The 11,389-nt window shown below is 35.4% G+C and overlaps 2 protein-coding genes across 5 annotated transcripts; one reads left to right on the top strand and one right to left on the bottom strand.

Annotated features, from left to right (window-relative positions):
* The first annotated feature begins 571 nt into the window (after window positions 1-571).
* Window positions 572-4,217, top strand: LOC132068567 (probable polygalacturonase). Of its 3 annotated transcripts, none has more exons than XM_059462204.1 (7): window positions 572-699; window positions 1,447-1,809; window positions 2,428-2,548; window positions 2,643-2,817; window positions 2,916-2,986; window positions 3,086-3,427; window positions 3,777-4,217. In XM_059462204.1, the coding sequence occupies exons 1-7, from the start codon at window positions 664-666 to the stop codon at window positions 4,139-4,141; spliced, it is 1,473 nt and encodes a 490-aa protein (XP_059318187.1). In that variant the 5' UTR covers window positions 572-663; the 3' UTR covers window positions 4,142-4,217. The 3 variants fall into 3 exon arrangements, with proteins under 3 accessions (XP_059318187.1, XP_059318188.1, XP_059318186.1); XM_059462205.1 differs by having other exon boundaries at window positions 645-772; XM_059462203.1 differs by lacking the exon at window positions 572-699 and adding an exon at window positions 786-944.
* A 632-nt stretch (window positions 4,218-4,849) lies between these two features.
* Window positions 4,850-10,744, bottom strand: LOC132068569 (mitogen-activated protein kinase homolog MMK2-like). Of its 2 annotated transcripts, none has more exons than XM_059462207.1 (6): window positions 10,280-10,744; window positions 8,947-9,076; window positions 7,643-7,780; window positions 6,712-7,044; window positions 5,768-5,951; window positions 4,850-5,408 (listed from the first exon to the last, which is right to left on the bottom strand). In XM_059462207.1, exons 1-6 carry the CDS (start codon window positions 10,441-10,443, stop codon window positions 5,236-5,238), a joined length of 1,122 nt encoding a protein of 373 aa, XP_059318190.1. In that variant the 5' UTR covers window positions 10,444-10,744; the 3' UTR covers window positions 4,850-5,235. The 2 variants fall into 2 exon arrangements, with proteins under 2 accessions (XP_059318190.1, XP_059318191.1); XM_059462208.1 differs by lacking the exon at window positions 10,280-10,744 and adding an exon at window positions 10,088-10,251.
* Window positions 10,745-11,389: the final 645 nt, after the last annotated feature.

Below are 11,389 nucleotides of genomic sequence, written 5' to 3'. Positions count from 1 at the left end.
GTTAGTTAGACCAATGACCCTTTGGCTACGGGATGTTTAAACCACAAAAAAAAAAAAAAAAAAAAAAAAAAAAAAAAAAAAAAACCGGATGTTATGTAAATACACCTAATAATGTGGAAATGTTATGACACCTAATAACGTGGAAATGTTATGTATATAAGCCTAATAATGTGGAAACTGCTGCACTTGGTCTGTAGACCCCCATCAAGAGGCCTACTATAAAAGAGAGGATTGACATCACTAAGATAAGGTAAGAATATTAAAGGACGAAGTAAAGTACTTAACTGGTAACTGAAGCGTAGGCTGAGTAACTTTATCATGAAAGTTGTTTGTGCTACAATCTAAAATAGTAGTACTGTAATAAATTGAGTAATCAACTTTGTGATGGTAGCGGTAGGCTACTCGAGTGATCATTGAAATTCTATATTGTTATCTGTACGTATATATATAAAGCAAATAAAACAAAATCAAAAATTGGAGAAAAGGTGGAGAAAAAATGTCCATTTCAGAGAATCATTTACCTAAATCCAAACACGGCACAGATTTTAGAGTCTTGAAACAAAAAAGTTGCAACAGTTCAGTTACAAAAAATGTGTCTATATAATGCCTATTTACACATTTGCATTCCACCAAACTAATTCCATATAATATTTCCACCTACCAATGAAGTCACTCTATGGAATCTCATTCTCCCCTCAAGTAAGACACATCCATACTATTTACTCTTAATTTCTCTTCTTTAGTGCAGTTTAGAGCAACAAGAACCAAAACAGTATGCTCCTTCTTCCTTCTACCAACTTTTATACCAAATGCTTCTTTAAAAAGCAATTCTTCCCTTTGTAAATGTGTTTTTTCCCTCCTTAAAACTGTGTAACCTTTTCTAAAATTGAGTTCTTGCTATGTTCTTGCAAAAAGACTTTCATATCACCAAGGAGCAAGTGGTGGTATGAATGAGACCCTCCATCTTTAAATAGAAGTCTCACGTTTGAGTTAAAACTCAAACTCGTGGTGGGAACGCTTTCCTCTTATGTGGGCCCTATGTAGTGCAAAAAGGTATCTAACGTTCACGTAGGGTCCGAGTAAGGGGTGGCATCCCAAGAGGGTATTATGTAGACAGCCAATCCTTACACAAGGTTCAGTGGCTGATTTCACGGCTCGAACCCGTAACCTATAGTCTCAGAGACAACTTTACCATCACTCCACGACTCTACGCTGAATAAATACGAATTAATCAATCCAGTGGTTTCCGAACACTAAATGCATATAGAAAAGAAAAAAAGATCAATTCTGAGTCAAGAATCAAGAAACATGGCCTTAAATGTTCAATTCTGAGTCAAGAATCAAGAAACATGGCCTTAAATGTTTTTCTTTTATTAGTAGTTTATCCTTGAAAAGTGTTGTTATGTTAACTTTTTTCTAAAGTGTTTTCTTGCGATGTTTCTGCAGATGGAAAAAACAAGTTGGTTGCTTGTAGTGGTATTAGTTGTGGTGCTTATAAGTCTAGGAGGAGCTGAGGGAAGAAAATCAAGAATCCTTGATGAGTCTTCTTCTTCTTCCTATGATTTAAAGTACTCAGCAATAAGTTGTAGAGCACACAGTGCATCTATAAAAGATTTTGGAGGAGTTGGTGATGGAAAAACACTCAACACAAAAGCATTTCAAGAAGCAGTGAATAAGTTAAGCCAGCATGCATCAGATGGTGGATCTCAACTTATTGTTCCAGCTGGTCAATGGCTCACTGGTAGCTTCAATCTTACTAGCCATTTCACTCTCTTCCTTCAGAAAGATGCTGTTCTTCTTGCTTCTCAGGTACCTACTCTCGTATTAGTTCAGTTTCACCTTTCTCAGTCCATTTCACTCTATAAAAGGCTACGGTGCACGAAGCATCCCGCTTTTAGTGACTTGTAGGTCACACGACAACTTTACCGTTGATCTAAGGCTCTACTTCAGTCCATTTTACTCTATGAATTTATTAAAAAAAAGTCGCTTCGCCTTAAAAGATATGCTCCCTCTGTTTCAATTTGATTGTCTAACTTTCCTTTTTAGTTTGTTTAAAAAAGAATGTTTCTTTCCTAATTTGGAAACTCTTTAATTCCAAGATCCCATATGACATGTTCAAGACCACAAAATTAAACGGCATTTTGGTACATTATATACATCTTTAGTTTAAGACCACGAGATGCAAAAGTCATCTTTACTTTCTTAAATTATGTGTCCAGTCATACTAAGACAAACAAATTGAAACTGAGGGAATATTATTTTGTGTTGAAATGAAATAAACCTGAATAGAACAGAGCGGATACATAGGATTTGTTGACACCCTCACATGGATTTGGAATTGAAACGTAATTGATTGATTGATATAGTATGTAGCTTGGGTAAGAATTTGTACTAGTGATTATTGACTGTAGTATTGAATTGGTTTAGGAAATAAATGAGTGGGCAGTTATAGACCCATTACCATCATATGGTCATGGGAGGGATGCAGCAGGTGGAAGGTACATCAGTCTTTTATTTGGCACAAACCTTACTGATGTTATCATCACAGGTAAAAATAGTGACATTTTATATGCCTATAAGCTATTAATTTCTTTTTTAAGACATTTTAAAAAGTTGTGATTCTTTGTTTTATAAATGATTAGGTGAGAATGGGACAATAGATGGGCAGGGTGAACTTTGGTGGCAGAAATTTCACAGCAAAAAGCTAAAATACACAAGGCCTTACCTGATTGAAATTATGCATTCTGATAAAATTCAGATATCAAATCTAACTCTTGTCAATTCTCCATCTTGGAATATCCATCCTGTTTATAGCAGGTGATTTAAATTTTAATAAGCCAAAATCTTCATTCTTTCACTTTTTATCAATTACACTCAAAGTTTATCAAGAATCTTTGGTTATTGTGAAATTTCAGCAATATCATTGTCCAAGGCATCACTATTTTAGCTCCAGTAAAATCTCCAAACACTGATGGGATCAATCCAGGTATGTTTTTCCTATATATATATATATATTTTAATGAGAAAAAGCTAATGGTATATTGACTGATCTTTCGACTCTCTTTTTCGTGGTTCTTTTTTACAGATTCTTGCACAAACATGAGAATTGAAGACAACTACATTGTATCTGGAGATGATTGTGTGGCAGTTAAAAGTGGTTGGGATGAATATGGCATAAAGTATGGAATGCCAACAAGTCACTTGATCATCCGGCGCCTCACTTGCATTTCGCCTTATAGTGCTGCAATAGCATTAGGAAGTGAAATGTCAGGCGGGATTCAAGATGTTAGAGCCGAGGACATCACGGCCATCAACACGGAATCAGGGGTCAGGATCAAGACAGGTGTCGGGCGAGGCGGCTTTGTCAAAGATGTATATGTCAAAGGGATGACACTTCACACCATGAAATGGGTATTTTGGATGACAGGTAGGGATGTCAAATGGGCGGGTCAAAAGTTACTTAGGCTAAAATGGGTTGGATTGAAATGGGCTAAAAAGCGGGTCTTAACTCAACCCGCCCAATTTTTACTAAGTTTTAATTTCTTTGTTTGTTTTGTTATAATTTTTTAGTACCTAATGCAATTATTATTATTTTTTATATTATGGCTATATATAGCATACCCAAAAAAAAATGCCTTTTTGAAAATAATTTGACAAGTTTTCTCATGTATCGCCAATTTTTGATGGGCTGAGCTAATAAATAGGCGGGTCAATGACCAGTCCAAACTTGGACGGGTTATGTTTGCATGCGCTAATTTTGTCACCCTTAATGACAGGCAACTATGGATCACATGCTGACACTCACTGGGATCCGAATGCATTACCAGAGATCAAAGGGATCAATTACCGGGATGTGGTGGCTGAGAACGTGTCGATGGCTGCTCGGCTTGAGGGTATTTCCGGGGATCCATTCACCGGAATCTGCATGTCGAACCTGACAATAAGTATGGCAAAGAAGGCCAAGAAGTATCCATGGACTTGCACTGATGTTGAAGGAATTACAAGTGGTGTGCAGCCTCCACCTTGCCAGTTGCTGCCTGATCAGGGCCCAGAGAAGACTGAAATGTGTACTTTTCCTACAGAGAGTTTGGCCATTGATAACATAGAGATGCAAAGATGTTCCTATAGATTGAATTACTGATAAGCTCTCCTAAATGTATCAGCAATATAAGTGTAATGAACATCTGAAGTTTTAGTGTTTTCATCTTCAATGTTAACCCTGGAACATCCAGCAAAATGTGCATACAACAAGAACTACTACTATGCCTCAACTTCAAACAAGTTAGGGTCGGTTATATGAATTGACTCTAGTGGTGCAAATCGCCCTTAGTGCTCCCAAAACACCCTTTCACGTGCGTGAGCAACGGCCTCTAGCGCCCAGAGCAAGGGCCTTTAGTGTTCCCGACCACCTACCTTTCGGCCTTATCAATCCAAAGAAACCAATAGTGTGACCGATCTGTGTTCAAAACAACACCGATGACTTGTGGGCCCCCCTAACGCCGAACAAGAAGTACTAGTGCCATAACAACTAAGTGGTGTTACGGAACTACCACCCCACGAGTGATAATAAGGAACCGACGATGTCACTCTATTTAAGCTCATCGCAGGTACTAAAAGTCCGCTATATTTTCTACTAGCATATAAATCTCTAACATGACTAAAAGACTTCTATCCAGAAAAATGTGCATATCTTACAAAAAATTCCAAGGTTTTCATGTGGTGCTAGAGCAAATTCATTAATAAGAAGCCAAATTAATATACCTAACAAAAGGAAACTTATTCAGAAAGCACATTCATAAGGGACCAAGCAGAGATTCTTATCAACATGCAGAACACTTCAAGAACAATGAGCCATTCCATAATCCTGGCACCTTTTATAAATAGGCATACAACTTCAAAACTCATCCGCTCACTGTCCATTCTCACATGAACAATTTCCATGTTATGTCAAACCACTTGAACAGGTGAAATGTTCAGGCATCAAAGGAGGAGTCGGTATATAGAACCATCTGATCGCAGGCTACTCTTTAGCTTCTTCATACAATACCAATAAACCAAACATAATAAGGGAATAAGTATCTGACTTTAAGCCACTAACAATTTCTTGAACTCAAGAGCTCCACCGTATTTATTCAGTCATCTTCAGTGGGGAACATTACTAGTCTAATACACTATATTAGAGAAAGCTAACCAAACCAAACGCTTATTGTTTTACATCATATAACCACATTTCTTTCAATGAGTTGGATCAGGATTAAATTTTGCAGCTTCCCTCCAGATGAGCTCCTTGATATTATCTTCAGTGAGGGATGGCTGCTCAAAATCCAAACTGAAAGGCCTTGGACAAACAGGCTCCTCATTGATATCATGAAGAGGTGCCAAGTACGGATGACTCAGAGCTTCATCAACTGCAATAATCCAGAAAAATGTCATTAACCAGCAAATCTTAACGATCGAACAGAATATATTTAGTAGTCCTCTTTCAACTTTCTGTAGCATTTTAGTAAATTTAGACAGATTTTTGTGAAAGTGAGCCTTAATACTCAAAAATCCCAGAAAATGTATAGGTTTTGTGTACTAAGTATAAATATACATATTGTATACTGAAAATATACATATCGTATACCGATAATATACATATATGTATACAGATAATATAGATGTATATACATAAAAAAAAATACATAATCAGTGTATAGGTTTTGTATATTTTGAGTAGCGCCCGTCAGCCGACGGGCCAAAAATGAAAAAGGATCTAAATTGTTACCAGTAATACGCCTGCTTGGATCAAAGATGAGCATCTTTTCAAGCAAATCTACAGCTCGAGGAGATGAATTAGGGAATTTGGCAGAAATTTGTTGCTTTGGGTACCTTGGAAGCTGTCTAACGTATCTCCGGGCATTATTACTCCGGAGAAACCCAAGACTGGCTTCATCAGGTGAGCCTATAAGCTATTGACAAAACAAAATAAAGCATGTCAGATTAGAGTGGCTCAACTCGAAGCCAAAAGGAACTTCTAACTGCATGCAAATTAACAGAAATCCTAAATAAGTGGGTACAAAGGTGCAAAAGTTCAAACAACAAACAAATATCAGAAGGAGATATCATACATGGAGCTCTTCTTGTTCAGAGTTTCCATCACAAATTAACAGAAATCCTAAATAAGTGGGTACAAAGGTGCAAAAGTTCAAACAATAAACAATTATCAGAAGGAGATATCACACATGGAGCTCTTCTTGTTCAGAGTTTCCATCACTATTCAGCATATTCCTGCTAAAGCTAAGGGGTCATTTGGTCGTCGGTCAGAGTTATGCAAGTATTAGTTATGCAGGTAGTTTTAGGAATTAGTTGTGTAGGTATCAGTAATGCAAGGATTAGTTATTCAATCTTCTACCTTGCATAAAATAATATATAGATTCTCTCATAGCTTTATACATATATTGGTTATGCATAAAAGAAAAACATGAACCAAATGTTGTATTAGCAACGTTATGTTTTATGTGGGAAAAAAGACCAACCAAACATGGTATAACTTATGCTAGATTCTATGTGAAGATTATTTTCTCTTTTTGCTATAACCAAACAATGTATAAAGTAATGCAAATTTTAACACATGAATAACTCCTCTCTAACCAGCAACCAAACGACCCCTACGGTATCTGTCAGAATGTTGCATAATGCAGAAAATACAGATGCTATGTACAAGTATACCTCAGTGATAAGTCTCAACTGGTGTACATAATCTCTGCCTGGAAAAAGGGGTTGTCTTGTCAATATTTCACCAAGTATGCAGCCTACTGACCAAATATCAATGGCCGACGTATATTCTGAACAATTTAGTAGCAACTCTGGAGCACGATACCAGCGTGTTACACAATACTCCATCATGAAATCTGTCTCAGTTGTCGTCCTTGCTAGCCCAAAATCTCCAATCTTTAGGTCACATTTTGCATTCACAAGCAAATTGCTCGGCTTTAAATCGCGATGCAAGATATTGGCAGAGTGAATGTACTTAAGTCCTCGCAATACTTGGTACAGAAAATGCTATAAAATCAAAAAAGGCGACCAATCATGTTATGATGTATAAAAAAATGCTGATAAATCCCAAATGAGTATATTTCAAAATATGAAACAACAGCATCAGAAAACCTAGGTTATTCTTGTTGAGGGTAGGGGTAAAATGGGTGGGGCGCTGAGATGGCATGCCAATGCCACATGGCGTCCGCCTCATCAAAATGATGGTGTCATGTGGGATTGGGTGTCCACCATGGACAGTCTTAACGCAGGAGGGGTATATCTAAACCATATAGACAACAGCGGGGTATTTTTTAACCGATAGTATAACGGAGGGTAATGATCCTTTTCGCATAGTGAAGGGGAAAATTTGACCCTTTTCCCAAATAAATTCCCCAAAGGATGTCTCAAACCAACAATTCCTAGGTCCATTGCTATGAATTTGATTACAATTTAGAACAAGATTATCTCATCTAAAAGCTTAAGTTGTTAGAGAGAGCACACTTTTATTTACTTAATTATATTCTCAACTAGAACGACATATCCAAATACTAAATCCAGCTAGCCGGTTAGATAAGAAAAACAATAATTATGGAATATTTGGTACGCGACATGAAGTGTAGCTTACTCGACAGTGTTCATCAGTGAGCTGTTGGTTGGAATGAATAATCTGATGAAGATCAGTGTCCATCAGTTCATAAACAATGTACACATCATTGAAATTCTTCTTTTGAGGAGGCCTTATAACATCTTTAATTGCAATTACCTGCATATTGGAAAAAAAGTTGAACGTAAGTGGGATACAGAATCATTAGTCACAAGAGCTTAATACAAATTAGTACTCAGAGATTTTAAAAAAAAAAAAAAAAAAAAAAAAAACACATACTTCCCATATTTCAAGTGGAAAATCTTACTATTAAACTCGACATATCATCTTAATCTTAGAAAATGGGTTGAACTTGACAAAGAAACAGTACATTTTGGAAGAAGTGTTCACTTCAAACTTGTAATCTTAGGCATCTCTATTCTCTCCTAACTATTTATTAGAAGTATACCTTTAATTAACCAACTCCTATTACAAATAAAAAGGGATACAATTTCAGAGTGACATTCATTATGTTTTTTTCTCTTTTTTTTTTTTTTTTTTTTTTTCTTCCAATATCATGCATGGAAGGTATGAATACAACTGGTGATACTAATTCTTACTGGTGACAGAACTTTTGAAAACAAGTGTGCATAATAGTATGGAATATTATAATTTTGGACCGCTCAAAAGAATAATGGCCAGCAAATGTTTAGGATTTGTATATTAAGTATACATACACATATAGTATAGATATTGTGAACACAAAATATACATATAATATGTATAAATATCCATATAATATACACAATTGTTGGATATGTTTTGTATATCAGTAAGTATCTTTAGAGTCCTCAAGTTTATTCTTTTTCACATTACCCTTCTCAGCCTGCAACCTTTTAGTGATACAGTATACAACTCAAACCCCACTCCAGAGAAAAAGAAAACCAAATTTCATATACTCTCTTCATCCCAATTTAAGTGTCTTACTTTCCTTTTTGGTCTGTCACAAAAAAAGTGTCTCTTTCTATATTCAGTAAGTTGATAATTTTAATATTCTACAAGGCAAGTTTAAGACCACAAGATTTAAAGGAGTACACACATCTTTAATTTAAGATCACAAGATTCAAAAGTCTCCCTTTATCTTTTAAAATCCGTATCTAGTCAAACGGATGGAGCCGGAGGGAGTATATCAGCAAAAACCCACATGCAAAAGGACCAGAGGGAAGTAGTAAACTAGCTAGTAGTAGATGTCAACTTTCTAGTGAATATACAAGGTAAAGACAAATTAAGATGGATTGGTCAAAGGGGAAATATTAAGATTTGTGGAGAGGTGCAATAATACTCACATTCTCATGATCCATGTGACTGAGAAGCTTTATCTCTCTTAATGTCCTTTTGGCATCTATAACATTATCAAATGCATTCCCAATCTTCTTAATAGCTACTTCCTCACGTGTCTCCGAGTTCATAGCAGCACTGCAACAAAATTTTGTAAAAAAAAAAAATTAACATGCATTTCTGCTTCACATAGTAATAAAATAGAGGACAAGTGCAACATAAAAGATCCTAATTGCAACAGGAGAAAAAAGTTAAATATAGTCTAACACTTTAGTACCCCTAATAATTAATAAAGGCTTCAACAAAGTCACAGGATATATCACATGTAAAGTGATCATACTGAACAAGTTCCAAAAGTTTGCATTAGATTGATGAGAGCACACATATATACAAGAAAAAGTAAGTTTGAGCAGATAATAGTCATGTGAACGGAAACGTAGAAGCAACCATATCAAAAAGCTCAAAATATAATGGAAACTCATCAGAATAAAACCTTAGAGACATGTAATATTAGAAAATGACCAATTGAAGAAGTGGACATCATTAAGCATCATGTGCGGAACTAGGATATCAGAAGGGGCTCATCCGAACTCCCTTCGACGAAAAATCATACTACTGTATATACAAGGTTAAAATTAATTTTTATGTATATATAGTAGGTGTTGAATCCGCTTCATTTCTTCATATGTTTACTTTTTTATGTTTTGAATCCCCTTAGTGAAAATTTTGATCCCGCCACTGTAAGCATCTCTCACTCTCTCTCATAAGATAAGCGATATGGCTGAGTATGATCTGATTCAGATTTTTTCACATAGCAATCACACAATCTGACAAATTCACTGGAACCAACTTCGAATATTGAATGGTTAAAGCCTTCAAATTTGAGATAGAAAGAAAGATTTTGGCAGATACCAAAAGAATTCTTAGAATATGACATTTCTATGACTAGAAAAACATTTCATCGAGTGTAAAAATGAGAAGTTTAAAATTCAAGAGTTCCCAAATATAGAAAGATATTTTATTTTATTTTTAAAGACTTAAAAACGAAAAGAGTGAAATATAAATTGGAAAAAAGTGAGTAATTACATTTTTTGACACTATATAGACAAAGAAAATAAACATATATAGGTGAAACGATGAAGCTATAACCTCAAGGTAAACAACTCAATCTCCATGCAGGGGCAAGCTTTGCTCCTCTTCAGAGAGCACTATCACTATGTAAATCAGATGGTAATAACATAAACATTCACATACCTGTAACTATTAGTAGGGGGGCAAAAGAAGACGCACAAAACTTAAAACCTACGCATATAAAAAGATAGTAAGTATTTCTTTTCTTACCAAACCATTCCATTAGCTCCACGACCAATAGGTCTAATAGGAGGAACATATTTTCTTGAAACTTCAAAGAGAGAACCATGCACATTGTACTGCACATATCGACCACCATGAGTTGGAACTCCTCTTATGTTACCATGATCAGCTGAACTCGAATCGATAGACATAGCTCGAGAAAATCACCCAAAATTCAGACCAAAAAAGGGTTTAAAGAATCTTGTACTACAACACTAAAATGAAAGGTAAGTGTTTTTTTCCAAGTTGAAGAAGAAGAAAAAGAGCCTTTGCATTTCCTTTCTTTTCCTTTTTGGGTGGTGAATAATACAATTAAATTGTAAAGAGTTGTGGTGATTCTCTTTTCTTTCTTTCTTTCAATTTTCTAGAGAGTACATACGTGATCATGTGGGAACTTTTGAACTGGAAGGGTGCCATTGTTGTTGCCCGTGAAGGAAATTGACTTTTCTTTGAGTTTTGCTTTTTTCCTTTCTCTTTATTGTAATGGAGAGTCCTCTTTAAAATTTTCACCACACAAGTGTGTAAACATTGACTACATACCATGCTTCCATTTATTGTATTTTACATGCATAGGTAATACTATAGAATTTTTTGTGGCAATGATTTTGTTTGCGGTATACGTTAGGAAATTCTCATTTTGCCATTCAACTAAAAGTACACTTGGCAGTTGTCTGGTTGATGGTTTTGAATAATTAATCTCAGCCTAAAATCCAGCACAGTGCATAAGATAATATAGTTTGGTTGGTTACATAAATCATCACAATATAGCATTTGACGTTGTATAAAATAATACAGGCATTAAGTTATGTAGGAATGTATGTATTATTTTATTAGATATAAAATGTCGAATAAGATACGTGTATTAACAATACCGAATTAAACTATGAAGGTATTTAAAGTTAGTTTTTAATGTATAACAATCTCCTCATTATCAATCACTGCATAATCATCCCTTCATTATTATTTCTGCCTAAATAACTCTGCATTATAACCCCATATAACCAGTATGTGAACTAAACAACCGCTAATTATAAGAGGAAATTACTATAAATATCTATTATAGCACTGATCACCAACTTAAGCATACACCTCACAATA

This window comes from Lycium ferocissimum, chromosome 8, assembly GCF_029784015.1.
Source record: "Lycium ferocissimum isolate CSIRO_LF1 chromosome 8, AGI_CSIRO_Lferr_CH_V1, whole genome shotgun sequence".
Classification (NCBI taxonomy): Eukaryota; Viridiplantae; Streptophyta; class Magnoliopsida; order Solanales; family Solanaceae; genus Lycium; species Lycium ferocissimum.
Note: the sequence above shows the minus strand (reverse complement) of the source record. Positions and strands in the feature narration are given on the sequence as shown.